Source organism: Onychostruthus taczanowskii, unplaced genomic scaffold, assembly GCF_017590055.1.
Source record: "Onychostruthus taczanowskii isolate IOZ18803 unplaced genomic scaffold, ASM1759005v1 scaffold18, whole genome shotgun sequence".
Classification (NCBI taxonomy): Eukaryota; Metazoa; Chordata; class Aves; order Passeriformes; family Passeridae; genus Onychostruthus; species Onychostruthus taczanowskii.
In genome coordinates this window covers 11,227,899-11,255,451 of record NW_024499017.1, presented here as the reverse complement: position 1 = coordinate 11,255,451, position 27,553 = coordinate 11,227,899, and the positions used below count along the sequence as shown (strand labels likewise).

The following is a 27,553-nucleotide window of genomic DNA, read 5'->3' as shown; positions in this document are numbered from 1 at the left end:
GTGCTCCTCCCAGGCTCCCTTTCAGTGGCTGGGATTGTGTTTCCTCCAGCTGAGCAGCTCCAGGTGCTCCCCAAAGCCCCTCTGGGCTCCACCAGCTCGGCTTTGCCATCAGCAGGCAGGGGTGCCTGGGGAATTTGTGCAGAGGGTGAGAACCAGGAATTCTCCATCGTGTCCAGGGCTCAGGACGGCCACTCCTGATCCCTCAGTGGCTGTTTGGCAGAGGTTGGTGCACAAATGAGCTTAGGTTGTGTGGAAATCTGGTAATTTGCTTTTTAATAAGGTCCCATTCATTCAAATCAACTCCATAGCACAACGACAGCACCTTGGGAACTCTTGAGGCTGTGTGGTCACCACTGGGCTTATTCAATTTGTTGTTGAACTGCTGATTAAATGTTACATTAAGGCAGAAGCACCTTGTTTTAAATACAAACCCTTTTGACAAAAAATGGCTCACAGGCTTGCCTGTTCCTTTTCTTGGCTAATTTAGAGCCACATTGCAGACATTAGAAAGAAACACAAAAGTACAGAAAAATCACATCTGTGTACTGGGCAAAGGTATTGTTGGCCATTTGCTTCTTCCAAAAACGTTTGCAGTAAAAGTTTGCAGGAGATAACAAGCAGGGTTTGGGATAAGTCAGCCTTGATTTGGGGTTTACCCAAATCAGCCAGAGCAGCAGCCACGGTAAGAGGCAGAGATCTTTGCTGCTAGATATGCTCACAAGGTAGAGCCCATCCACTGGCTCACAAATGGACTCTGGCTATACTGGAAATTATGGAAAACAGCAAAAAGTTGGCACTTCTGTTCCTAAAGAAGAACTGGACAGCATTAAGCGTTGGCTGCCCTATAGGGACCAGGCCCCTCTGGGTGGAATAAGGCCTTGGCCTTCTAAGGATGATGATGATGATATTTTTCCTAAATCTTAACAGAAGAAATGGGAGTGCAACTAATTAAATTTGTGTTGGGAATGGACCTTTTGATCCCAATTCAGGCCACGCTGTGTGAGGGTTACCAGGAGCCGTGCGAGGCCCTGGATTGATGAAGGGTCCCGAGCCATGGTCACGAACACAAAACCCGAAGAGCTGCCAGTCCTGGCCCTGCTGAGGAGGGCACCAACCCCAGTCCTTGTTCCGGGGGTGCTGCTGGTGGCAATCCCGTGGCGAGGCTCCTGGGCAGGCTGTGCCTGTCCCGGCTCACGGGCGGGGAAGGCTGCGGGCAGGGCCGTGCTGTGCCTGGCCTCTGCACAGAGAAAGGGCCCGGTTCGCTGTCAGCACGGATCCCACACTGCTCCCAGCTCCTCCTTCCTCCTCTGCCTATAAAATCTCCTGCTTGGGCATCGCTGTCTGAGGCAGCAGCTGCACTACGGTGCTGGGCCCCGCGCTAGAGCCTAGTTTATAGTCTTCACTGCCTGTGCTGGCAGAAGGAGATGGAAGGGATGTCTCAGGAGATGCTGTGGGAGAGAAAAGGAACAGAATTAACGTGGGCTTGGATGCTGTTCAAATAGAAATCGGCAAACCATCCTACAAACTCAAAAGCAGGAGCTTGGGGGATCCTGGCACGTCCTCCTTTCCTGGTTTGTGAGGAGGCACAGGGTGGACTGGCAGACATGGACCAGTCCTTCTCAGTGTTTTGCACTTGGGGGATGCCCCAAGGGCTCTTCAATCCTTCATCTCCTTGTCAGAGAGGAGCTCAGCCTGCAGCCCCACTGCACCTCATCTACAGAGCACTTCTCTAATCTCCTTTGCCGGAAAGGGGCTTAAAAGCTAAATAAAAGCCACTTAAAATACATGATGCCAACATTTATATAGCTGAGAAACAGCAAAATACACTACAGGAGGTAAATGACTGTAACTGGCAGAGGGAGGGACACTGTGAATACAGGACATTGTGATTACATGGCAGTGTTGTTAAATTCCACCTCCTGTTCTATTTTCCTTTTTCAATAGTGTGGTCCTACAGGGGATAAATGCCTTAACCCACAGCCCAGCAGTGCCCAGGGGGATTGAAGATGCTCTTGTATTCAGGTTCTGTTGTTGGGCAGCAGCCACAGGGAACTCCAGCCATAAAGAACCATCTGTCCTCTATTGTGGCTCCTCCCAGTGCTGCCAAATCCATAGAAACACCCAGTCTTGATTTCTAGCCCTTTTTTTTTTCAATCTTGTGTTGTTTCAGTAATATCTCAAAACCCCCCTGGGTCATGCTACCATTACAAACCCTAACTTCTATTTGGAATCATGGAAAGGAGTCAGCCAGGGGGGCTGTGAGCTCTGATTCCAGTGTAACACTTAAAACTCATTAAAATAAACTTAAAGAACTAAACTAAACTCACATTTACTTCAATAAACTTAAAGAATGTAAATTAAATTTATTTTAAAATAAATAAATAAACTTTTTTAAATAAATAAAATGTTAAATAAATAAGCTTTTAAAAATAAACAAACTTTTTTAAATAAATAAAAATTTAAATAAATTAATAATTTAATTTAATAATTAATATTTTTTTTTTCTGAGCTGTGTCTGCTGCCCAGTTCCTTGCTTATGCTGACACTAATGATGGGCTGTAAATAATGTAAAAATAGGCTGTAAATAACATAAAAAGGGGGACATACGGTCTGGAGCAGTGTGGATCACAGAGGTCATGTTGCTTTGCAGGACGTGTCCTGGCAGTGGTTCCAGGTTGAGGTTGGGAGGTGCTGACTGGTACTGGAGATCAGCAGAGGTTCCTGCAAGTGCAGTTGGGAAGAGACATCATTCCATGCACAGCTCCTGACAAGATGCTCTGGGCTAAATCTTTTCCATCCAGAGGATGTGGAAGACCTCTGTGGGTGAAGGTTAATGGCTCATCTTTGCTTCCTTCCCCTGCTCTCAGGCTCTGGCTGTGTAGGAGCAGCCCCCTGGGATGTCTGGGCTTTCAGCTGCTCTCCAGCTGTACTCTTCTGCCTGGTGGTGTGTCCCAAGTGCTGCTCTTATCCGGGTTTCCCATAAAGTTATAACTTTTACATGTTTCTAACAAAAGATGTGTTGTCTGCCTTAAACTGCCTGAGGTTGGAGGCCACACCACAGAGGGGATCCTTTGCTGTGAATCTCACCGGGTTTCCAGAGCTAGGCTGGAAAGAATGGCTCTGGGATTGGACTGGAGTCAGAAGGACCCTTCAAGCTACAATTCATCAAATGGTTTTGGTTGGAAGGGATCTTAGAGCTCATCTCATTTCAACCCCATGCCACGGGCAGGGATGCCACCCACTGTCCCAGGGTGCTCCAAACCCCACCCAGCCTGGCCTTGGCACTTCCAGGTATGCAGGGACAGCCACAGCTGCTCTAGGCACCCTGTGCCAGGGCCTGCCCACCCTCACAGGGAAGAATTTTTTCCCAACATCCTACCTAAACCTTTTCTCTTTCAGCTTAAAACCCTTTCTCTCTGTCCTCATAGAATTCACAGAATCACCAGGTGGAAGAGACCTTCAAGATCATCGAGTCCAACCCAGCCCCAACACCTCAACTAAACCCTGGCACCCAGTGCCACATCCAGGCTTTGTTAAACACACCCAGGGATGGTGACTCCACCACCTCTCCGGGCAGCCATTCCAGAACTTTCTGTAAAAAACTTTTTCCTAATATCCAGCCTATATTTCCCTTGGCACAGCCTGAGACTGTGTGCCCTGGGTCTGTCAGTGCTGCCTGGAGAAAGAGCCCAGCCCCAGCTGAGCACAGGCCCCTTTCCGGAGCTGTAGAGAGTGATAAAGTCACCCCTGAGTCTCCTTTTCTCCAGGCTGAACACCCCCAATCCTTTCCCTCCATCCTCTGGTATATGGTCTCTTTGAGTCAGGTCTTATTAGCTCTTGAGACCTATATCACACCCAAGATAGCTCAGCTACCTTAGAAGGCTTAAAATTAGCAGGATGGCTTCTGTGGTAGTGTTGGAAACAGAAAAGTTTTAATAAAAGGCAAAATAACAAAGCTCTTTACAGAGAAAAACCAAGCTAGGTGCAAGAGGTTCTTGCTCTTGGTAAAACACCCCACAAAAGTTTGAGTTGAAAGTCCCTCAGGTCTTATGAGGTGTCTCTTTTGCTAACTGAGGAAAGAAACTTCTGGGCTTTTTTTCCTTTTTAAGGAGACATAGGACAATTTTGTCACTCCATCAACAAGAAGCACATTCCTACAACCCTCCCCCAGCAGACACAAAGCCCTACAACAGCTTTAACACAACCCAGCTTGGCCGCCCCTCCTCGGGACAGCCTCGTACCTCCCAGCAGCATCTCCTGCAGCAAGCTGTCGATCCTGGCCACGCCGAAGAGCTTCACAAACTGCACCTGCTCGATCATCTGCCAGGTGATGCTCTGCAGGGGCGGCAGCAGCAGCAGGATGTCGCTGAAGCGGCCGCGCGAGTCGTACTGGCGGTCGTTGATGTAATCCTCCAGGTTCACCTGCACCTGGAAGCGCATGTTCTTCACCTTGCCCGGCTCGCTCAGCCCTTTGCAGTCTGGGGCAGAGGGAAATGGGGTTAATTGGTGGCCTGTGCAGGCAGGTTTTGGCCTGTCAGGCAGTGGGGTAGGTGAGTAACGCCATGGTTGGCTCTCACGATTAAAAAGGCAAATATGATGTATATCTGTTAAGTTTTATAGGTTTATAGTCATGTTTTACCCCCTTGTGTTGTTATCAGGGGTGGCCTGGGTTTGGAACATTTGGGAGGGCTTGTCACTATGGTAACAGCTGATCTCCAATCAGGATTTAAGGCAGTGATGTCCACCACTGGACAATGGAGGAGTTGATGGACAGAACTTTGGGAGCGGCTAAAGGGTTAAAAGGCAAAACCTCCATGTGTGGGTGAACACATGATGGGGAAAATCCTCTGCTCCTGGCACTGTAATATTTCCTCTATTCAATTGAATAGAGAAAAATCTATCTTCTGTTGTATTTTTATAAGGTTTTAATAAACCTTTCTAAGTTTTTGGAAGTGAGTAGCATTTCTCACAGGGGGGCTGTGTGCAGGGAAAAGGATGAGATGGCAGTGATGCTCTGAGAGGGTCTCCAAGATCAGCTGGCAGGCTGGGCTGCCATTGCTTCACATCTCACATGGAACAGATAAATTGTGAGGGGAATGGAGGGGAAACAGTAATTGGAGGAGACTTTGAAGGGAAACTGTCAGAAAATAGGAGAGAAAATAAGTAAGAAAATAACAGCTTGCTTCACATTGATGTGTCTGCCTACTGCCATTAGCAAAGGGGAAAAATTTAGAAGTTAAAATATTTATCCTTCCAAGGAAACAGCCTGGAATTTTCCCCTGAAAACTTTGAGTCACAACTGCCACCACTAAATGCAAGGAGTTTCAGTGCCTGTATGTTGTGATTACACTCGCTGCAGGATCAGGTTCTTGTTTTGCTCTCCTGTCTTAGACCTGTGGTCAATGTTTTCTTTCAGGGACCACTGGTCCAGCTTTCCTTAAGCAAACAAATTTGTCCCTGGGTCGGGTGAAGTGCTGGCATTTACAGCCTCCCACTCCTGCCTCTGCTCTTATCTAAACCTGAGATTTCTGCATCACTGCACCATTTCCTTCACTGTCTGCAAAGAATCCACAGGCACCACATTTTGGGGAGTGTAGTGCCAAGAGATTAGATAAAGTGGTGAACAAATGATTGTGTGTCAGCACGGAGCTCCGAGGACATTCCTGCTCGTTAGCATGGATGAACTTCACACTCCCTCCTTCCAGCTGAAACCTCAGCACCTCATTGTCACATTGATCTAACGCTGCACGGAGACACTGATCAGCTGAGAAGGTAATTTGTCAAAATCAATTGAATGAAAGCACCCCTCCTCTGTTCACAGCAGGCTTTGGTGAGCCAAAATCCATGACGCTCCTGAAACACCTGGATCTTGATTTTGAATCAGTGAATACAGCAAAAAAACCCAATAATTAATGGATGACACTCTGATTTCTCATGCTAAAAGACAAAAGGGCATTGTCTGGACTTGGGACTGTTCTCCCATCTCCTCCCTGAGCTCCAGAGATACCCACTGGAACCCTGGCCAAGGCAGAACCCCTGTGCTTCTGGAATAAAGCTTCAAAACAAACTGTTTTTTCTCTGTATTTCCCTGTTCTCCATCCTGTGGACCAGCCCTGCCCTGGGTTGCTGCTGGCTTCCAGCAAGACCCATTAGCAGATCCCTGATGTTTCTGGGCACTGAGCTGCCCAGCTCTCTGTGGTTTCTGATGGTGCTCTCTGGACTCTTATGGATGCTCCACATTGCTGCTTGTTTGGCTCTCTTTGCTCATACATAATTAATACAGGCATGTATGTCCTTAATGATCATCTCCTGCATTTCAGGCTGATGGGCTTTCCCAAAGCCAAGCTCCTGCAGCAGCCAAACTCCTTCAGGGCCTGCAGAGCCTTGCACATCAGCCTGGCTGGAGTTCACACTCAGGAACCGGTCACTTCTGCCTTAAAACTGCACCACTGAGTGCTGCTCATTACAGCACGAGATGTAGAGCTGCTTCCAAGGGGTTTTCCTGGATTTTGGAGAGCCCCAGCTGCTGTGCCAGCCCTGTGCTTGGCAGCCAGAGGGAATCTCACCTGGGTCAAAGAAGATGATGGCTTTCAGGCAGGCGTACTCATTGTCATCGATCTGGATGTCCCGCAGGGGCTTCACCAGCTCGTCCAAGATTCTGGTGGCCACACGAGCGATCTCCAGCTCTGGGCAGTGCATTGGGATGATGAAATCATTTCCTAAAAAGACAAGAGGAATTCCCCATCAAGTTTTGGCTCTAGCCCTGGTCTCATCCAGCAGTTCCCTGTCACTGTGATGTTTTATGAAAATCCTTTGCTAGGATTTTTCTCCTATTCTAGCTGAGAAGCCTCAGAAAGGAAATGTAAACAATAACTGTCTGATGGCTGTGATGGCTGGAAGTTGTTTACCAGGGGCATCTTTGATTGGTCCATGTAGATTGTTTCTACTTCATGACCAACCATGGTCCAGCCATGTGGACTCTCTGAGAGTCATGGGTTTTTGTTATTTATTTCACTCCTTTTTAGCTTTCTGATGGATCCTTTCTCTCTATTCTTATTAGTGTAGTTTTAGTATAGCATTTTAATATAATATAATATACCAGCCTTCTGAAACACGGAGTCAAGATTCTCATCTCTTCCCTCATCCTGGGGACCCTCAAACACAACCACAGCTCCCAAAGGAGGGTTTCCTGATAGTCCCAGTGCCATTTGCAATTTCCAGTCTGCAGCTTTATAATCTGATCCACGAGAGAAAAGCAAGCCCAGATCTCATCCCCTGCTCCTCATTTATCTCAGCTGCACGTCAGTGCACCCACACTGTGCACACAGCCTGCTCCATGTTCTGCTCTGCTTTGCCCTGTGTTACACTGAGCATCTGTTTGTAAGCAGTGCTGCATCTCTATTTTTGGTTTTCTTTTCTCACACAAAGTTATCCCTCTCTATTTTCTTTAATGAGAAGCTTTTAGGTCAGTATTCTCATTTTTCTGAGAACAATCCCACCTGTGGTGGAAAACACCTATTTTCCTATAAAATAATAAATAAATTGAAAAATAAATAATTTTCCTTTTCCTATAAAAGGAAACACCTATTTGCGCTGTAATTTTTAATAGACATTTCTGATCAGTTTTTAAGTATCTATACCCAAATACCTCATTGCTTGGGCCTTGGCAATTTCAGATACAAAACCAAGACAACCCAATTTGAGATGCCATTTAAATTCTGAGGCTTTCTCATCCACAATTTCAAAGCAGTGAGGGAACAGTTAAAAAAAAAAATCCCAGTGAATTTGCTTGTTCCTTTTTACTCTAGCACTGTGTCTCCACCCAGATGTGCAGCCCATGCCCAGGAGTGCAGAGGGGGTCTCAGGGATGCAGAATGCTTGGGAATGACTTGGGAGGGGTGAATTATAAAAGCAGGAGTGTGTTTCACGACTTTACCTAGCAGCAGGAAGTCAGTGTATGGTATGGACCTCTTGGCCACCCCGAGGAGCAGATGTTCCCCTGCGTGGGCTCTGAGCAAGGCAACCTGGAGGTGGCACAGGAGACAGAAATAAGATTTGTTGGAAAAGCAGAGGATGGAGTGCTGTGCTGTTGCTGTTTAATTAAGCCCCATTTGGTGTTTGCTTAGGTCTGGCAGATCTACAGATAAAGTTCTGTTCAGGGCTAGAAAATATCAGTGTATGTTCACTTTGAGAAGTGCTACATTCGTGGCAAACTAAATGAGAAGCTGTTTTTAACTAAAAGAGCAAAGAGGGGCTTGAGTAATTTGAGTTCTTAGGAAATAATCGGATTCTATAATCAATTATTAGTACCAGCAAAGGCAAAATCAGAACTGCAGCAGCCTGACACAATCAGAATTTTTTGACTGGATCTTTTGCAGGTTGGACTGACCAAGTCTATATTTTGAGGAATTTTGGCTACTGAAGTTATTTTAACTGGCCCCTCTTTCTCTCTGCATAGGGCGATCTGTATGTTAATGCAGGTTGGACTGACCAAATCTATATTTTGAGGGACTTTGGCTACTGAAGTAGTATTTTTAACTGGTCCCTCTTTCTCTCCTGTTTGTACTCTGCATAGGGCGATCTGTATGTTAATGCCAGATCCTCCCGTGAAAGCCCAGCTGGGAATCCCTTCCAAAGGCACTGGATTTCCCGGGAAGGGCCTTTGGGTTTTACCTGGTCGTCGAGGGGGAGCTCACAAAAGGCTGGGATGTATTTTGCCCATTCCACCAGCACCAGGAGCTGCTGTTTCATGGATTCACACACGTCGTTGATGGTGGCAATCTTCTTCATGGCAATGTCTGTGCTGTGCACGGGGCTCAGGGATAAATACTGAAAGAGAAAGCAGTTCTGGCTGTGTCTGCAGCAGATCAGCGCTGTTTTGTCACCCTCCACAGCAAGGACTCATCCCTGAGGAGATGTTCCCGATGTGGTTGGACACTCTGTGCTCAGCTGTGTCCGACTCTCAGCCCACGGAGCAGCTTCCACGAGGTGGTGCTCAGTCCCAACACACACCCAGCCCTCCTCAGCCTCCTTCCCCGCTCTCCAGGACAAAAATCAACATTCCCATCCCTAGCAGCAGCCGGCAGCACCGTGTCTCAGCTTCCCAGAAATCCCTCCTGCCAGGCAAATGACAAAATGCATCCAGCTTTTCTCCCCCAAGGTGGGACAAAGAATCCTTTTGGATCTCTACAGGGCTGCCTGGCAGGGAGAGGGTTAAAACCAATGATTTTTGAAAAGGAAGTGGGCTCATTGCTGCATGTAATGTGCAACATCTGGGCCGTGTGTTTCAGTGGGGAAAGGGTATTTGCATAAGAATTTAAAGGAAGCTCAGGGTGAAGTTAATGGTGGAGCATGAAATAAAAGAGCAATCAGCATCGCTGAAGGCCAGTGGATTTACTCACATTATTTTTCTGCCCCGATAAAGAAGTTATGAGGAGAGATACAATCAACCATGACTGGAATATTATGTTCAAAGCAGGACAGAGTGCAGTGAGGAAGGATAAAATTCTGTGTGAATGCAGTGAGATTGTAGGGGTGCAGCAACAATTTAGGCTGGGGGAAGAGGGGACCTGGGCTCTGCAACATCCCTCAGCCCTTGGAATTTCAGCTTTCTACCTCCCACCAAAGGTGCATCTGCTGCCTGCAGGATGTATGGCCTTGATAATGGATTTTTTCCTGTCTGCTTTTGGATATTTTGCATTTTCTTCCCTGTGGATTTGTGCAGGAGCCATCGAAGGGCAGAAAAAACCCTGGCTGGTTTGGTGGGCTGGGATTGCTGAGGGCCATGGACCCGTTTGGAGGGGCTGTGCCCAGGTGTCCTACCTGCTGTGCCATGGCCTCAGCCTGAGTGAGGATGTTGATGGAGAGAGAGCCATTGTCCTCATAGCTGCTCCTGCGGATGCTGATCCTGTCACGCTCGTTCTGCACGGCTGAGAGGAGAGAGAGAGGGGCTTGTGGCAGTGAGAAACCCCCAGTGCTTGTGGCAGTGAGAAATCCCAATGGTTGTGCCAGTGAGAAAATCCCAGTGCATGTGGCAGTGAGACACTCTCAGTGCTTGTGCCAGTGAAAATCCCAGTGCTTGTAGCAGGGAGAAACTCCCAGTGCTTGTGTGAGTGAGAAAATTCCAATGGTTCTGTCACTGAGACATTCCCAGTGCTTGTGGCAGCGAGAACATCCCAATGGTTGTGTCAGTGAGACACTCCCGGTGCTTGTGGCAGTGAAAATCCCAGTGCTGATGGCAGTAAGAAAATCCCAGTGGTTCTGTCAGAGAGAAAATCCCAGTGCTTGTGGCAGTGAGAAAATCCCAATGGTTGTGCCAGTGAGAAAATCCCAGTGCTTGTGTCAGTGAGAAAATCCCAGTGTTTGTATCAGTGAGAAAATCCCAGTGGTTGTGCCAGTAAGAAAATCCCAGTGATTCTGTCAGTGAGACACTCCCAGTGCTTGTGGCAGTGAGAAAATCCCAATGGTTGTGCCAGTGAGAAAATCTCAGTGCTTGTGGCAGGGAGAAACTCCCAGTGCTTGTGTGAGTGAGAAAATCCCAATGCTTGTGTGAGAAAATCCCAATGCTTGTGTCAGTGAGAAAATCCCAGTGATTCTGTCAGTGAGTCACTCCCAGTGCTTGTGGCAGTGAGAAATCCCCCCAGGCAGTGGCTCTGCTCCTTGTCCCTAAACAGAAGTGTTTGGGGCTTTGCTCCTGCAGGACTGATTCTGTCAGTGAGACACTCCCAGTGCTTGTGGCAGTGAGAAATCCTCCCAGGCAGTGGCTCTGCTCCTTGTGGTCCCTAAACAGGAGTGTTTGGGGCTTTGCTCCTGCAGGATCCTCCACTGTGGTTGGATTTGGAATAAACAGGCTCTGGGGAGGGAAAAAGGCCACTTCAGAGGGACAAGGCCAAGCACGAGGGGGACATGAGGCCATGTGGGGGTCAGAGCAACACCCACGGGGTGTTTGCTGGTCCTGCTGGATTTAACGCAGCTCGGGGGGAATTTGGGGGTTTGTTGTCACCTCTCTGCACCTGGCAGTGCTGGAGCCTTTAGGACCCTTTGTGCCGTGGCTGCACTGAGGGCTCCTGTGCTGGGCTCCTGGTACAGCAGGGTGCTCCTGGGGCTGCACCTGCTCATGGCAGGGCTGGAAAAACATCCCCTGATGCCACCTCAGAGCAGCCCTGGAGTGTCCCCTGCCCCTGAGGTGGTGACCCCAGGGGACAGCCCCACTCCTGGGGCACAGAAAGAGTCACTCCATGAAGGAAGCTCAAAGAAAAGGAAGTTTAAATCCCCCTTTAAACCATTCCCTCAGTGTTTCCCATCACACAGCTGGTTTCAGCCAGCCTGAATCCCCAACAGCAGTGACACATGAGGACAGCACCAAGCCAGGGTTTGTCACCAGCCCTGCTGCTGCAAATCCCTGCTGGAAACCAGCTCAGAGTCCTGAAACAGCAACACCACAGACCTCAGACACACTGCAGGGACCACAGCGGATTGAAGATCAGCCCAGACCCTTTGCTGGACATGCCATGATGAATTGGAAGAACCCCCACTGATTTTTGAGGCCCATTCCACCCTTTAAACCATCCTTCCCCCTGAAGCACGAGTCACAGCCAGCCTCATGCTCCATCAGCCCTGCACAGGGAACAGCAGGCATGGATTGCACTTCAGCAGCTCATTTTTGCAGCAGTCTCTGAGAGCTGACTCACCTCCACTGCAGCAATGGAGTGAAACAGCAGCAGAGAAAAAAAGAAAATTTTGATTTAACCCAAGCTGGTTTCAGTGCTGGTTTCTCCCCCAGCCCCTCTTGCCTCTGTCCAGCAGCTCGGGGCTGGGGGAAGGAGCCTGAACACACTCAGTGTTTTCCTGGCAGCTCACAGACCTTGGCCACAAACAGCTCAAAAGGCACTTGCCATGTCCCTGAGGCAGAGGGAGCAGGAAGGTTCATGTGGTGACAGGGCAGCACATCCCTCCTCCTTCACGCAGCAATCCCAGATTCCTTTCGCTTTTTTGGGGAGAAATGACTCAAACAGAGCTGCCAAAGCACAACTCACTCTGAGCTTTAACCCCTTGGGTGCAGAATACTGGGGGTTTATCTCAAAAGTGGCCACTTTTGGGAATATTTTTGCAATTTTTTTCCCTTTCTGCAGAATCTGCAGAGTTATTTTGCCATCATTCTTTTGAGTCTTTGCCTCGCTGCTGGGTCTTGTTTTAGAGCATCAGGACTCATTCCTGGGAATCCATAGGAAGGAAAAATATGGGCAGTGCTTTGCACAGTTTGAGGGAAGGTGTTTTTTGCTGCCTGCTCATGTCCAACCACTGCTCTGTTTTCCTAACCTGCCTCTGATGAGGGGCCAACAAAGCAAAAGGGCAGAAAACAAGCACCAGTGACAAAAATCAATGCCTCCCCTTATCAACAGGAGTGCAGGGCTTATTTTCCAAGATCTGGGGCTCAGCCTTGCTGTCAGTCAGGATCAGCCTGTGGGGATCTGACTTTGTGCCTCAGAGCCAGCCTTGCCTGCAAGGGGCTGCATCCATTTCTGAAAGGTGCCACACACAAACACATCCCTGGAGCATTTTCAGGCTGGGGGCACTGCAGAGAGGCAATTTGTCATCAATTTAGAGAAAAAACAGCACAGCTTTTGGGAGCCTCTGCTAACCCTCCTCAGACAGCAGCATAAGTTGCCCTGAGCCTGAAGGTGAAGGTGGTTATAGGAACCATAATCTTGACACTTTGTGGGTTTTACTGGTCCACCAGAAAGGAGAGTGGCAGCATCTCAGGGGAAACAAGCCTGACTCCATCTGTGTCATCACTGGCTATTTTGTAAAATCCCCATCTAAGCTTCTACACCTGGATTTATATCAGATGCTCCCCTACATGCTCTCAGGGCAGGCATCTCTGCCTACTTACAAGAAAAGGGACAGGTTTTACCTTTCCAATCGAGTTACACATCTGATTTTATGTAAATCCTCCAGTGCCAGGCAGACCTGGACCCTATGACAGACTCCTTTAAGAAGCCTCAGCCTGTTTTTCCCCCCAGCCTTTTTATGGCACATATTTCAGTGCTTCCCTCATGCTCTGATAAGCTCAATCTTCCAGTGCAAGTGGATGGTACAGAGTGACTTTCTCAAGGTGATTTGGGTGTTATCGCTGAAAGCACCCGAGATGTGATGGAATTAGATACAAAGGGGAGTTAATGTTTCACCTGCCACAAAAATTAATCTATTACCGTGCAGTGATTATATTGCTGTATTTATTGTGTTTGTGGAAGGGAAGGGACAGGTCACTCCTGGTGAGGCAGTGGGAGTTCTCGAGGGACGTGCTGGCCCTGGGGGTGCTGGGCTCAGGTGTCATCTTGGCTTTGCTGTCAATAAAACTCAACAAACCTGCAGGAAAGACTAAAAACCCACTGCTGGATCCCTCTGTCTCCCAAAGGGCTGCTATTTCCAGAAGTGCCTGGCAGAATCTTCGCTTCCTGGTTTTGTTTTTTTTTACCCTTCTCTGCACATTCCCAAAGCCAGAAAACACCACAAAAAGCCACCCAGCCCTGCAAGAAGGGACACGAGTCCCCAGGATGGTGCTGGCCAGGGACAGTGTGGCCCCAGGCTGGGCTTTCCCACAGGGAAAGGGGAGAGAGGGCAGAAGGATGCTCGTGTCTCCCTCCAGGGACTTGTCCTGGCTGTGGGAAGAGGATGGGAAAACAAACATCTCCTCCCTGTGACGCAGGGGAGCCCTCGGAGGGGTTTTGTCACCCAGAGCAAGGCTGGACACTCTGGGCAAGCAGGGTTTGTGGGATTGCAACAAGCCCCTGCTTCCCAAACTGTTTGTCCTCACTGCTTGCCATGCAGGGCCAGAGGCTGGGATGAGGAACCTCCAGGGAGCCCAGTAAATGGGGGCACAGGCACTGGGAGAGCAGCAAACCAGTAACTTTCCGCAGCAAGTGAGGAAGTTCCAGCTTTGCCTACACAGGAATTACTGTTTCCATCATTATTCCACTAAAACCAGCCTCAGTTACTGCTGGTGGGGTTGGAAATGCAGTGATGAATGGCACAGAGGGAGCAGGAGGGGGGCAGTCCCTGCGTGGTGCACTCACCAGTGCTCACAGTGTTTCTGTGTTCACCAACAGATTTACTCCTCCTGCTGCCTGATTAATTTATATCCACAAATAATCTTTCTTTTTTTTTTTTTTTTTTTTTTTTCCTGAGCTACCTCGGATTTTGTAGGTGTGGTGTGTTTTATTTGCAAATAAATCCCAATGGTACATGTACATTTAATCCTTTCATGGGCTTGTGGGCTGATTTATGACTACTGAAGGTAGAGAAGATCCTTTATCTTTTCCATCCTTCTCTGCAATAAACTGCAGTCCCAGCATTCTGAAAGCTGGCAAAAGAAATGTGCAAACAAAAGGTATGAAACAAGATAGAGGCCCTGTGAAGCACTAATAAAACTGTCCTATAAACCTGTCCAATTTCACAATAATAAAGAGAAACCCTCAAACCCTCCCTCCTCCTTACTGTTGCAGCAGTGAGTGATATAACAATTCTTTTTACTTCTGCATAAAACTAAAGAAGTTCATTCACATTCATAAATTACTTTGAAGGGGATGAGAGGTTAAATATTAACCCTTCATTTTTTTTCCCTCCCACCAGCAAGCTGAGTCCTTTCAAAAGGCTTCCAGGTTTTCAGGCACTCAGCTCCATGTGAGGAGATGACCTGGCTCACTTGAGGAATCACACCCTGCTGATTTATTCCAGGTTAAACATGATCTCAGGGAGGTGCTAAAAATAGAATCCCCCTGTTTTCTTTGGGTGTTTGAGTACCTGGTGTTCTACTCAGCCACTGATGCTGCAGTGGCCAAAAACCTGTCTGGTAGCATTGTGCAAGACAATAGAAACTGAACCTTCTGAGGACAGAGGAACTCAGGGGGAACAGCCAGAAAATCCCCAAAATATCCAGACCACTCTGGCACAGCCCCAGCCTTAACCCCAACACAAGAATCAAGGAGTGACTCTCCTGTAAAAATCTTAGATCCTGATCACAAAAGGTGTTCAGGACATAAGAGGGTTTTTTTGTTCAGACAAGGATTTCCCCCTCCCCTCATCCTAACCTTAATGGTTGTTATTAAAGTGAATTGTTGATACCAAAAATGCAATTGGAATAGTTCGGAGTGAGCTATTTTCTAGGAAATCTGGGAACTGGTCTTTCCACAAGACTCAAGTTTTGTCCCTTCCCTGCTCTCATTACTGCTGATGGAACCTGGATCTCATGCCAATTCACAAACCTTTTGTGGAGGGCAGTGTTGGTCTTTCTTGAAAATAGGATTGAATTCAGGCTGGACAGACAAAGCAATCTAAAGATCAACAGGTAATTTTCTCAACCATTCCCTGGGGAGCCTGTTCAGTGCCCCACCACCCTCTGGGAGAAGAACCTTTTCCTAATATTCAACCTAAACCTCCCCTTAAATCTTGCAACCTCAGGCAGATCTGGTCACTGTGTAGCTCAGGTATTTGTATTATATGTTTTTTTCTTCAGGGAGAAATTTCCTTTCTACCAGGCTGCACAGCTCCTTGTGATTCCTTATTCGCTAGAAAAGTTTCCAAAAGGGGGAAAAAAAAAATGGAGAAAAAGAAATATCTAAATGTGCCACATCACATCTTACAACACATGAAGATTGTGGGGGAAGAAAAAAAAAAAAAAAAACTAAAAAACAACAAAACCCAATCCCTCTGGATCCAAAATTCCCGTTTATCAGTTAGCTTTGCCAGGGAACAGCAAGTTCTCCGAGGCTGAGCACACAGACACCGAGCAGTGGGTCAGTGGGGCACGGCGAGGGTGACACAGCCCCGCTGACCCCACCCCAGGTGTATTGTCACAGCCAGCCTGGGAAAAGGATCGTTTCCAGCTCCTTCCCCTCTGCCGTGGATAAACAATGCTATTGCCACACCCTGGAAACTCTGACTGCCGTTATAAGGGCTGGCCCTAAAGGAATGTGCCAGGGAAAGAGGGTTGTGCCAGTGCTGGGAAGCAGAGCACGGATGTGGAGTGTGGATGTCACCGCTGCCACCTCCCAGCACCAACCCCTGCACGCTCCAAAAGGTTTTGTACAAATATTTGGACACTCCAGTAGTGCCCCATCCAAGACATGGCTTCTCCTCCTCCCTAACGCTTCGCAATACTGTTTAATATTAATCTAGAACCACCCAAAAGCAAATAGCTGTGTTCTTTTTGTGCACACAGTTGTGCAAGAATTTTTCTTTCCCAGTCCTGCACATGTGCTCGGGATAGAGCTCTGGTCAGCTAAGCTAATTTCTGCACAGCAGTTGCTCAAGGTGCTTTAAAAGCTTCCTTGCCAAACACAGGAGCATTTTCCGAGCGCACAACCTGACTGCACTCATAAAAAAGTTTCAAGGAATGTGACGATGTGGAACTTGAAATGAGTCATCTCCCATCAAGCTGCACTCAGTGATGGAGGCATGAGCCAAGGTTTTATAACTTTTACCATAAAAACCAATAAAAATCATGCTTCAGCTCAAAGAATAGATCTGATAACAAGATTTCAGCCTGTCCAAGCAGTGCAGTTTGCTGCATTGGCAGTTGGCTTGATCCCATCTAGAACTGACCAAATCAGCTTCAATTTTGTCTTCATTAATTTGAGGACTATTTGTTTTTCCATCTGCTGTATTTACTCCATTTCTCCTAAATTAAACCAGTTGGCATTTTTACTTCATCCATGGTTTCAAAACACCCTTCTCCAGGAAAACATATGGTCAGAACATGGGAAAGATCATTTAATCACCGGTAAAATCTTATGAATTACAAGAAATCAACGGCAAATTTCCCTTTGGGTTCAGTGGGGCCACAATTCCACCCCTTGGGTGAACTTGGTGACATGGAAAGAAACTTTCAAGCTCCTTTCTACCTCCCTCATCTTTTAGCTGCCAGTGGGTTGGGAAACAGCACAAATGAAGGGTGAAGAGTGTGAAACCATCACCCAACAACCTGCACCTTGGGTGGGTTGGGCCCCCACTTTGTCAGGCACTCAGTGGACAAGGACAATCACAATAAAACAGGATCATCCACGCTCTCCCAGTGTGCAGAACTGGAAAAGCAGAGGTCAGAAGTGCTGTGGGAGATCTCAGAATTTCCCAGGGAAGCTGTATGTAGGCACAGGTTGACAGAAATGGGTTTTCCTTGCAGAGCATTAGGCAGTATGACAGCATTTCCTTTGGAAAGGGCACATCCTGATGGTCACTGGCACCCAAACCTACAACTCTGCACCCCCTCAATGCAGATGATGGGAAGTGCAACAAAAAGTGTTGGCCAGTGTGGGATTGGCCCTTCAGTGCTGGTGCTGGCTCCACAGTCACCCTGTCACCAGCAGCACGACCTAAGGGTTTTGCTCTGAGTCATGTCCCCTGCTGGAGTACATGAGTCAGCTGTGGGGGACACATGAGTCACTCTGCTCCTGGAGCTCTGCCCGTGTGCCCTGTGCCATGGAGAGGCTCCCACTCCTTAAGGCTCTGTGCTCAGCTGTACCTTGCCCTTGTGTGCAGCTACGTGGGCATCAGCTGAGCCAACCACACCACCTGAAGCAGCAAACTGATGGCATTTATGAGATTGGAGGTGGCAGATCCTCGCTGAGATTGGCACAGGTGGGATTAGGAGCCACACCAGTGGGTATGGAGAGAGGAAATTGCTATTGTAAAGCACTTAGGGACCAAATAAGCCCTGAGGAAGCCCATCCCTTTCCCAGAACTAAAAAACCAGCCTCACAGGATGGGTGAATAATGTCACTGGGCTCTCACTGAAATGGAGATAAAATGGCAAACAGCTGCAACAAAAATATCTCTCTGTGACACACAATGATCATCTCTCCAGCCAGTGCTGCTGCTGCTCCCCACCATGCTCTGCAGTGGAACAGGGCCTAGGACAGCAGCAGGAAGGCTGGAAATGTCTCTTTGCACCCACCTTCTTTCTTCATGCCAGCTCTGAAGCACTTCTTCAGCCTGCAGTACCTGCACTGGTTCCTCTTGTCTTTGTCTATCACACACTGTCGGTTGAACCTGGGAGGAGATGGGAAATTCAACATGGAGCAACCATCTGTGACCCTGAGCAGCCCCAAATACAGCCCCAGACCTCCCTGAGCTCCACACTGCATGATCCTAGAGAAGAGTCAAAAGTTTGCCAGAAATGGGTTGAATCAAGGTTAGCTTGGCCCAGCTCCTCCTCTTCCCCACCGCCGCTCCTTCCAGCTGGGAGCGCAGCGGCTGCAGACCACCCACCCTGCAGGGATTGGGATGGTTTTGGCCATGAAAACATGACTGTGACCCAAGCTGTGCTTTTGTAGGAGCTCCATCTCCCACTTCCAGACAGTTTTTGGGTGTTTGGCGTTGGGGTTTGTCTGATTTCACTTGTTAACTATTCTGCGTTTTGTGTAGAATAAAATGCGTTATGGGCCACAAGCCCATTGAGTCTGCGGCCTTGTTCTGCGGCCTTCTAATTCCTCCTCCTTTCCATGGGGATTTAGGAACCCTTGTGCTGTGCCAGGGGCAGCCCACACAGGCTTGGCAGCTCTCCCCATGGAGGGCAAAACAGTGGATGGGGAATCTTTCACGCGGAGAGGAGATTTGGGTTGCTCCGGGACCATCAGGTTGTGAAAGCTGAGGCACTTTCCCAGACTGGTAAAAAGCCAAAGGTACAAAGGCCCAAAAGCTTGCAGAGGAATTCATGTCTGCCATAAGCAGAGCTCTGAGCTGGGCTGAGCTCACCAAATAAGGGCTTGCACAAAAGCTTGGCTTCCATGCTGTGGATCTTCCCTGAGCTGCCAAATATCACAGAGATTCATGGATTCCTGGGGAGAGGCAACAGCTCCGCTCCCAGGAGACCGACAGCTGAAATTTCAAATAAACCATTATAGAGCTCATCTCCTCCTGCAGGAATCCCACAGTTCATGGGATGGGCACTGTGCAGGTGGACATGGCTGTCACCTCAGGTGTCCTTCATGGCTGGTGTGTCCTGGAGTGATAAGGGCACCAGGAACATTTTGAACAAGGAGGGCGACTCGCATTGGAAAAATTTGGAATGCCCTTAGAGGAGGAAAAGCTTTGGAACAGAAAGAAAACTTCCAGGTTTTAACTAGACATGAAAGGCTTAAGTGTATTGATGTTTGGGATTTCTTTCCACTTTCTCCTGTGCTAAAATAAATATCATTTTTCTAAGGTCAATCAAGATAGCGGCTTTATAATTTATAGCCTCCTCCTGGCAAAAAAAACCTCTCTCCAATGTATACCTGCGTGCCAAAGTGGATGTGAATCATCTCTGGTCCACACATATTTCTCAGAATATTCATAAAATCATCACTGATAAGTCAGTGTACATAATTTATTGTACTTCAAAACAAAAATGGAGAAGCTGTGAGAGGGCTTAGGAGGTGACAGATTCTTGGATGCCTGTTGTTTTTTACCAGGAAAAGCAAGACAGATGAAATCTCTGGAGCTTTGGTCCTTTGCCACCTTGGCTTCCCCTTGCTGGGCTGTGACGAGGTCATGGTGTCACTCCACACCCAGTGTCTGTATTTATGTATTTTACACATCAGTCAAACCTCAAGTTTTGGGGTTGGACTTGAGGATCTTAAAGGTCTTTTCCAACCTATTCCAATTCTGTGATTCTCACATCTATGATTTTCCCTCAATTTACCCTGTGGGGAAAGCAGTGATGGCAAATTCACTCAATGCATCACTCGATGCCGCAGAAGGTCTCGGGGTTCAAATGAGATAGGACTGAGTTTAAAGATCAGACTAAGCTTACTCCATGTAAACCAAACTGCAGTCCTACTGGTGGCCTCCACGGCGTGGCAAATTGGCATTTGAGACCCCCTGACCCCACCCCAAACCATTTCCTGGATAAATCGCATTTGTTTATTGCCGAAATTCGGTACCTGCAGGAGTAGACGTGGTTCTTGCGGACGCTCCTCCTGAAGAAGCCTTTGCAGCCGTCGCAGCTGGAGGCCCCGTAGTGCTTGCCCGTGGCCCTGTCCCCACAGATGGAGCACAGGGAGTTGACACCGTTGGGGAGCAGGTTGGTATTTGCTGACTCGGCCGCGATGGCCTCTGCAGGCAGAGAACGGGGACAGTTAGAGCTCCCTGCGATGGAAACATCTGAATTTATGGCCATGCTCTTCCCAAGATCAGCTCCTTTGCTTCTGGTATTGGTGTTTTTCTTCACTTGAGTGATCAGAGAGTTTTCAAGCTGCATGGCCCAAACTGCTCTTGAGAATTTATCAATTATCGCTGCTTTCCTGGAGAGATATAAAGAAACCTCACTTGCATGTGAGTTTTTTGTTTTTGAGGGATGGGGAACCACCTCCTCAATGTGATGCCTGGAGAACATGGTTCAAAGCTGGTGTCCACAGAAGAAAATAGGAAAAAAAGCTCATTAACTCAAATAAATAGAATGCAGAGAAGAAACAGCAGAGGCAGAAAGGATGAACAACTTCATGCCCATGATAGAGGTGCTGAAGATAAAAGACTGCTCTTGAGAGCTCCTGTGCAGCTGGAAGGCAGAGACAGCAGCTTCCACAGGCATCACTTTAGTTCTAAGTCTGGTCCCTCCTCTGAAATTCTCTCTGAAGAGGCTCACTGCTTTCCACTAGAAAGCAACAGAGGTGTGCAGGAAGATCAGACTTCTAAATTAGGGACTGAAAATTAGGTGATATGAACACCCTCTGTCATGTCTTCCATTTGCACCCACTCGTTTGGGGCAGGAATAGCTCTGCCCCTGTGTGTACACACTGCTGAAAACTCCCCTTGGAACCTCTCCCTCTGCCCTAACCACCAGACTTTCTGCCCTCTTAATCCTCCCAATTTGAGGCACAGCTTGGGGAAGGAAAGGAGAGGAGACCCTCACTAAGAGGGCAGCTGACAGTGTTTGTAGCTGTTTGCAGAGCCTGACCTGGGCACTCGCTGCAGGATGATTTTATGAATTTATCACACCTCTGGGAGCATGTTCTGTGCTCCAGGGGGGCCCATCTCGTGCTCCAGTGACCTCAGAAACATCCCTGGGACAAGGCACACCCTGATGTGTCTCTGGGATGGGACATCCTCCCAACAGAGATGGGAAAATTCAGCTCAGCAGTTTCTTAGAGAAAACTGCTCAAAGGGGAGGAATTGCCACCTGATCTGCCTAGAGAGAGTTTTCTAATCCATAATGCATAAAAACAGCTGTGGGTATTCCACGCACAGAATGTACGCATACAAAGAGAGAGTGAGAGAAGGTTATTTTTGTGTGTGAATACACATAAAAATTTATAGTGAAAGTATTGCTGTGCAATGAGAATTGTAATCAACCCCACCCTGCCCCCCCAAAAAAAAATTAGCAAAGCAAACAAAGCTTCAGTTTTTTTAAAAACTGGATAGTTTCTTAGCTAAGGCTAAGACTAAGAATTTTTAGCCAAGATTTCACTAATGCAAAGTTCAGACTTCCTGTCACCTCCTAAAATAACCCTTTTGGTCCATATTCACCTTCTGGCATATGGATGAGTAAATAAGTGGGTTACAACAAGATGGGAGCAACATGGCAAGAAATAATGACAGCACCAAAATCATTCCTAGATCATAATGACAGGAATTGAGATTTGTCTCTTCCCAAATTCTGTGTAAGATTCTCCCAGCCCTGACATTTATCAGGAAGTGACACTTGGGTCCTTTGGGAACATTGTCTATGTCAGAGATGTTTAATGGCAAATTAGGTTGATTTTTAGCTTTTTTTCCCCAATTATTCTTGATTTTATGTTATTTAATATCTTAGTATTAAGTGAACAGTACAGAATATTCCTTTGAGCATAACTGCAGAACATTTGGGCATCTGTTGCTCCATCCATTTTTTGAAGGAGCACATGACCATAAACAAATGCACTGTGCTGGATTCCATTTTAAAAATTTGCACAACCGAAATAAAGATAAGGCAGCCAATTTCCTCTTCACTCATGCTTTCTCTAGACTTCAGAGGAATCAAGCCAAGGTCAAACAGTTTAGGTCTCCAACAGACCCCTCATCCAGGTCCAGACTGCAGAATATTCCTGATGCTGGAAAGTATTTACGCACCAGAAAAGACTTTGTTTCCTTTTATGCGAGTAGCACATGAGGATCTGCTTGCTGATATAAGGAAGAAATTAATAATCTGGCCTGAAACCAGGTATTACTGGAGGGGAACCATCAGCACTGTGTGTGTGAAGGCCTTTGGAAATTAGCAAACCAAATTTTGCCCTCACTTGTATCCATGGAAGCACAAACAAATCACCAGTGAGCTGGGTGGCTCTGCGTTAGGGCAGCTCCACAGCTAAAAGTTCAAACTGTGGGAGGGAGCCACGTGTCCTTTTCAGCTGAATTGGCTGAATGTGGACAGAAATTTTAAAAAATAAAAGGAAACCCCTAATCTAGAACGCACGTTAATTATGATAACAATTTTTAATTACAAAATCCTGTCACCAGCTAATGATGGGCTCCAAATGAGAATTAGCTCAGAGAAGAGCAAAGCACAGCTGATATCACAGGCACCAGGAGACTCTTTCAAGAGACAGCTTTCAAACCTCCCCAGTATTTGAGTTTTTCCTGGGCTGATCTCTGTGAGGAAAGGCAGAGGAAGGCCAGGATCCCTGGCAGCACAGTCCCCTGCCTGCCTGTGAAATCTGCTTTGTGTGCTCCATCCCTGCCTGACACAGGGAGATAATCTGAGCAGCTCCTGTGCTCTGCCGCGGTGCCTTTGCCATCTCCACTGGAGAGATGCACTTGATTTTGTTCTCCAGGAAGAGACCACAACTCATCCTGACTTTTTGTGCTCCCAGGCTGAGCTGAGGCTCTGCTTGTGGCCAGACCCCTCACTGGGGCTGTCCCCAAGGTTCATTGACAGAAATATCTGAAGTTTTAACCATTTTTTGAGTTATATACGGTCAGGGTGCAGACGGAGCTCCCTAAGGCTGAGAAGAGCGCCCGGTGGCTTCCCCAGATTTGGGATCAGCCAAGTTCACAACTGAAATGCACACAGATTTTTTGGTACCTACTGCCTCTGTATGTTAATCATTGTCTAACCAGGGCTGAGATGATAATGCCAGTTTTACAGTGATAAGGAATGACACTGAGGATGTTCTCATCATACCTGACCCCTGCACTGCTTTTCCTTTCAGTTCCTTTACTGGCTACAGATCTTCTAGATGCACATTGTAAAAGAGAATTGTCCTGCAATACTTTCCAGGGTGGCTTTTATCTACCAGGAAATCCTAGTTTTGGTGCAGATAATTTGCAGTTAACAAATCCCCAAATTACATGTGCTGGGCTAGAATGTGAAGAGATCACAAGTGTGGGTTTAGGGCTTGAACTGACGCAGCCAAACTCGGTGCCAAAGCCAGTATTGTGAAACCTGTACACACAAATGTAGGGCAGGAGGGGGTTTAAACCCTGGCCACGTGCGGGTCAGCCTCTTTCTACATCAGCTTTTAGCAAATAGAGGAGTTTTTGAGATATAGAACATAGCTGTGATTTAGTGACCCCAAATCCTAGAGGAGCAATGATGAAGGTGCTGTTCAGGCACTGGAAGCTTGAGAGATGGTAAATCACTCCCAAAACATCTCTGGTGGCTTTTGCACGGTCTGAACTGGGTCAGACTCCTGCAGGGCTGGGAAAGATTTCACCAACCTCGTGCCAGGGTCCCAAGGATCAGTGTGGAGTGTGGGGCTGAGACAGGACAACGAGCACCACCCTGGCAGAAAGCGCTCCCCAACTCTCCGATGAAGAATTGGGGCTGCATTGCAGCACTGCTTCACATCTTCACCAAAATGAGACAGCTTTGACAGGAGAGTGAGGGAATGGCCATTAACCACACATCAAAACTGAAAATGTGGGCTGTAGTGCCAGACAAGGTGAAGGAAACAAACTTGTACAGAATGGGAAAAATTCTGCTGTTGCAACACATATTTCACATAGGAAAGACAGAATTAGCAGTGATTTTTGCTCCTTTGCTTTTGCCAGTCTTTCTATTTAAACCTTACATATTTCTTATATCACTCCCATAAAGTGTTCTATTCTTTATTTTGAATTAATCTTAAAATATTTGGCAAATTATGAGCTATTTGAAGGTGGAAAATCCAATTTGCCAATATCTGGGCAAATCTCAGAATGACAGCAACTTCATGAAGAAGAAACATCTAAGCATAGGAAGTGCTCCACAGAATCATTCCACCCAAAATTTTGATAAAATAATGTTCTGAAGAAGGAAGTTGTTGGTTTCAAGAAAGCATGACCTTATTTGAAAATAGTCCAATTTTCACTTTTGGAATTGTTCAGAAGGTAAGAAACTGCACTGAGTCCACCAAGATAAATATTTCATCCTTTCCTGTTCATGTTTATAGAGGGCAAAGCTGTCATCATTTACTAGGGAAAACACAGATGAACCTTAGGAGAGATATAAGCAATCTTAAAAAAAAATCCAGTATAATTCTAAAAAAATACCTAAAATGAGGTTGTTTTTTGATTCTAAGAAATTTTAAAATATTTTTGAAGCCACAAGGAAACTGTGATTTTGAATTACCTCAGCTGGCCAGCAATAGATTTCCATGAATGGCCATTTCATGTATTTTTTGAAGTTATTTTTACAAACCATAGAAAAGGACACTTACACAAGACAAACAAGCTAATTTCAAAGCAGCTACTTCCCGAGAGAGCTGGTTAGTCATTAACAGCTAAACAAATAACACAATACTGAGTTCGATAAAGTTCAGAAAAAAACTCAACCTGTCAGTTCTACTGCATGAATCAACAGAGAGCCCAAACAGACACTGGTGGTTCGTTTACAAAATTATATTGAATTTCAGGGAAATTTGTGCTGCTTCAAAAAGTGAAAAGTATCTTCTTGTTCAACGGGAAGTGACAAAGCAAAACATCTGTGTTAAATGACATTTCTGGAATAGGATGGGAGGTGGAAAACTTTCTGCAAAAATAAGATCCAGTCTAGCTGGAGCTTACAAAAATTATATATATCGAAAATCTTTGATTTGGGGACAGCCAGAGCTTTACAGAAGGCAATTTTAAATTCAAGTTCCTTTGGGCCTTTTAACTTTACTTGTCTTCTGACCTCCCTCCAGGCCCCGCAATAGTAAGTCTAATATTTTGTATTGTAGGTGATATCCCTCCTGAAACTCTGATTTCTTTTGATAAGCCAGTTAATGAGCAAATGTGAAAATCCCATCTTAATTTCACTAAGCTTCTTAACAAATTAAAAGCCTGCCAAAACTCTCCAAAGGGATCGTTAATGCCCGAATCTCATTCAGTTGCACAAATGGTTTCAGGCAAGATGACCAAAATGCCCTTTATTTTTACACAGCGAGCAGTTGATTTCACAGGATGGAGTTCACTTTATGCCAGAGTACTTTTGACTGCAGAAAAATTAAATACCACACAAAGCGCTTTACTCCTGCGAACTAAGCGGAAGTCTCGGCGTATAAACACTCCCGCCTCCCAGCCAAGTCCTTTGTGCCCTAAAAACTGTTGGACCATCATGGTAGCCAGAAAAGGAACACAAAGCTAGCAATGTTTTGGATATTGCTTCTCAGTTCAGGTTCCCAGGACCAACTCAAACAGGGCACACGGTCATGGACAAATGCTGTTTGGGATGACATGTTTTCCTGAGGATTAAATGTCAACTGAAGTCGCACACGGGAAAGAAACACACATTTGAACGGAAATATTGGTAATAACTCCTCTCATATGCAATACAGCAGGACAAATCCAGGGAATGCCATGAAGACCTCTACCAACACCTGCAAAACCTGGTGGGCTCTTCAGGGCATGACACTCAGCCCACCAATGAAAAGAATAACCCAAAATGGGACCGACCAGCGAAGGGGTCGCATTTCAGCCCAAGCATAACCACGGATCTAACAGAGGTTGACAGGTCAGCTGCTTAAATATTACCCCTTCCACCCTTTGCCCCATATCTCCCACCAGCCTTTCCTCTGTGTCCAGCTTTACAGCAAAAGTAGTGGAGCTTATTCAAGAGAAAAAGAACAAGAATCTCACCGGTGTTATTGGGGAGCACGCGGAGGTTGTCGAATTCCAGCATGGTGTAAGAGGAGTCCAAGGAGTCGACATAATCTGGCATATCCATGTCCATGATGGACTGACAAAGCTTCATTATTACTTGACAGCAGCGGGGGAAGTGGCAGAAACAGCCCCACTGTCAATCACGGCCCCGGTTTCCTCTGCAGAGAGAGACACCCCGGTCCTCGCGATGACAAATCATTACCCAGCTCTGCCCGCAGTCCCTCCCCGTGCCAGAAGAGAAGGGACGAGGCCAAACCCTCTGGAGTAGTCCCCTCCCTTCCCGGGGTGCATCTCGCTCTCTGGCTCCTGATAAGGTGATGTAGATAAGGCCTAGGCTCAAGCGCCTTGGATTGCATCTTCGGGTCGATACAGCCGCATTTATGGCTGCTCCTGCACAAACATTTTGAGAAGGGCTGAGGAGAGGCCGTCACACACATGTGTCACTCTCCCAGCGCAGAGCAGTGGTCACCTCCAGTCACCAGTTGTCACCTTGCTGGCCTACCAGCCCTTGGGGAAAGAGCAAACAGTGTCACTTGAGGCTCGTGAGGACAATAAATCAATGTCCCGCCAAGTGAAGACCATTAAGGCAGGTCAGCATTGAGAACCTGCGTCACTTCCCTGAGACACCACAGTGCTCACACCTCGAGTCGCAGCTGGAAGAGGAAAATGAGGCTTCATTCCAGCTGTACACGTGGTCTCACCCTGCTCCAAAAGCAGAGGCGAGGTGCAGGAGGTGATTTCCACTCACCACCCTCTCACCTGTGTCTTCCTCCTGACTCCAGGCAGCCCCAGTGTCCCAGAGCTCCCTCTGGGGAAGAACTGGGCTCTGCTGGTGAGTTGTCATCATGGAAAGTTTCAAACGATGGCAAATGATGGAAATGGAAAAGGCTGGGAGAACTGGGCAGACTCCCTCCCAGATGTCTGGTGTTGCATTTCACGCTGACCCACTCCTGGCTTTTCTGGGAAAAGTCTGTAGTACAGAAATTAAATTCCATTTTTTCCCCTACAGGCCCATGCTGTTTGGTCTGGGTTGTTTTTTTTTTTTTAAATTTACTGAATTTTACACAAACCAGCTTTTTCGATTTACTGAATTTTACACAAAAGTTCTTTCCTTGTTAAAGCCCATGAGCTGTGCTTCAAAAGGCTGGAAATGAAACAGCCATGCAAAGCTATAGAGCTTGGAGTGATTGGTTTATTCCCACTTTGATCTTCCAGATGCCCTCCCTGACATTACAGCTCCCTCTCCAGTGACGTGCTTTTGTGTCAGAGGGTCTTTCCTCTCCATGAGCTGTTCTGAGACATCCAGGTCAACATCCTGTTGAATCTGGAGGAAAAGAAGAGTTCTTGAGAAACAGGGAGATGTGTTGCCAGAAAAGGAGTCTTGGCCAAAAGGATGGGATTGCCAGACTGCCTGAACTCTCACTGAACCGAGGAGCAGGCCGGCCTCAAGGATCCCAGCAATCTCCAAATAGCAAGAATT

General features: G+C 47.0%; 1 protein-coding gene across 1 annotated transcript; it reads right to left on the bottom strand.

The window, feature by feature from the left end:
* Nucleotides 1-1,019: 1,019 nt before the first annotated feature.
* Nucleotides 1,020-26,753, bottom strand: LOC121333912 (hepatocyte nuclear factor 4-beta-like). Its single transcript, XM_041400707.1, has 10 exons — nucleotides 26,050-26,753; nucleotides 19,920-20,091; nucleotides 17,951-18,045; nucleotides 9,823-9,929; nucleotides 8,674-8,829; nucleotides 7,937-8,024; nucleotides 6,567-6,719; nucleotides 4,242-4,478; nucleotides 2,608-2,721; nucleotides 1,020-1,448 (listed from the first exon to the last, which is right to left on the bottom strand). Exons 1-10 carry the CDS (start codon nucleotides 26,162-26,164, stop codon nucleotides 1,312-1,314), a joined length of 1,374 nt encoding a protein of 457 aa, XP_041256641.1. The 5' UTR covers nucleotides 26,165-26,753; the 3' UTR covers nucleotides 1,020-1,311.
* Nucleotides 26,754-27,553: the final 800 nt, after the last annotated feature.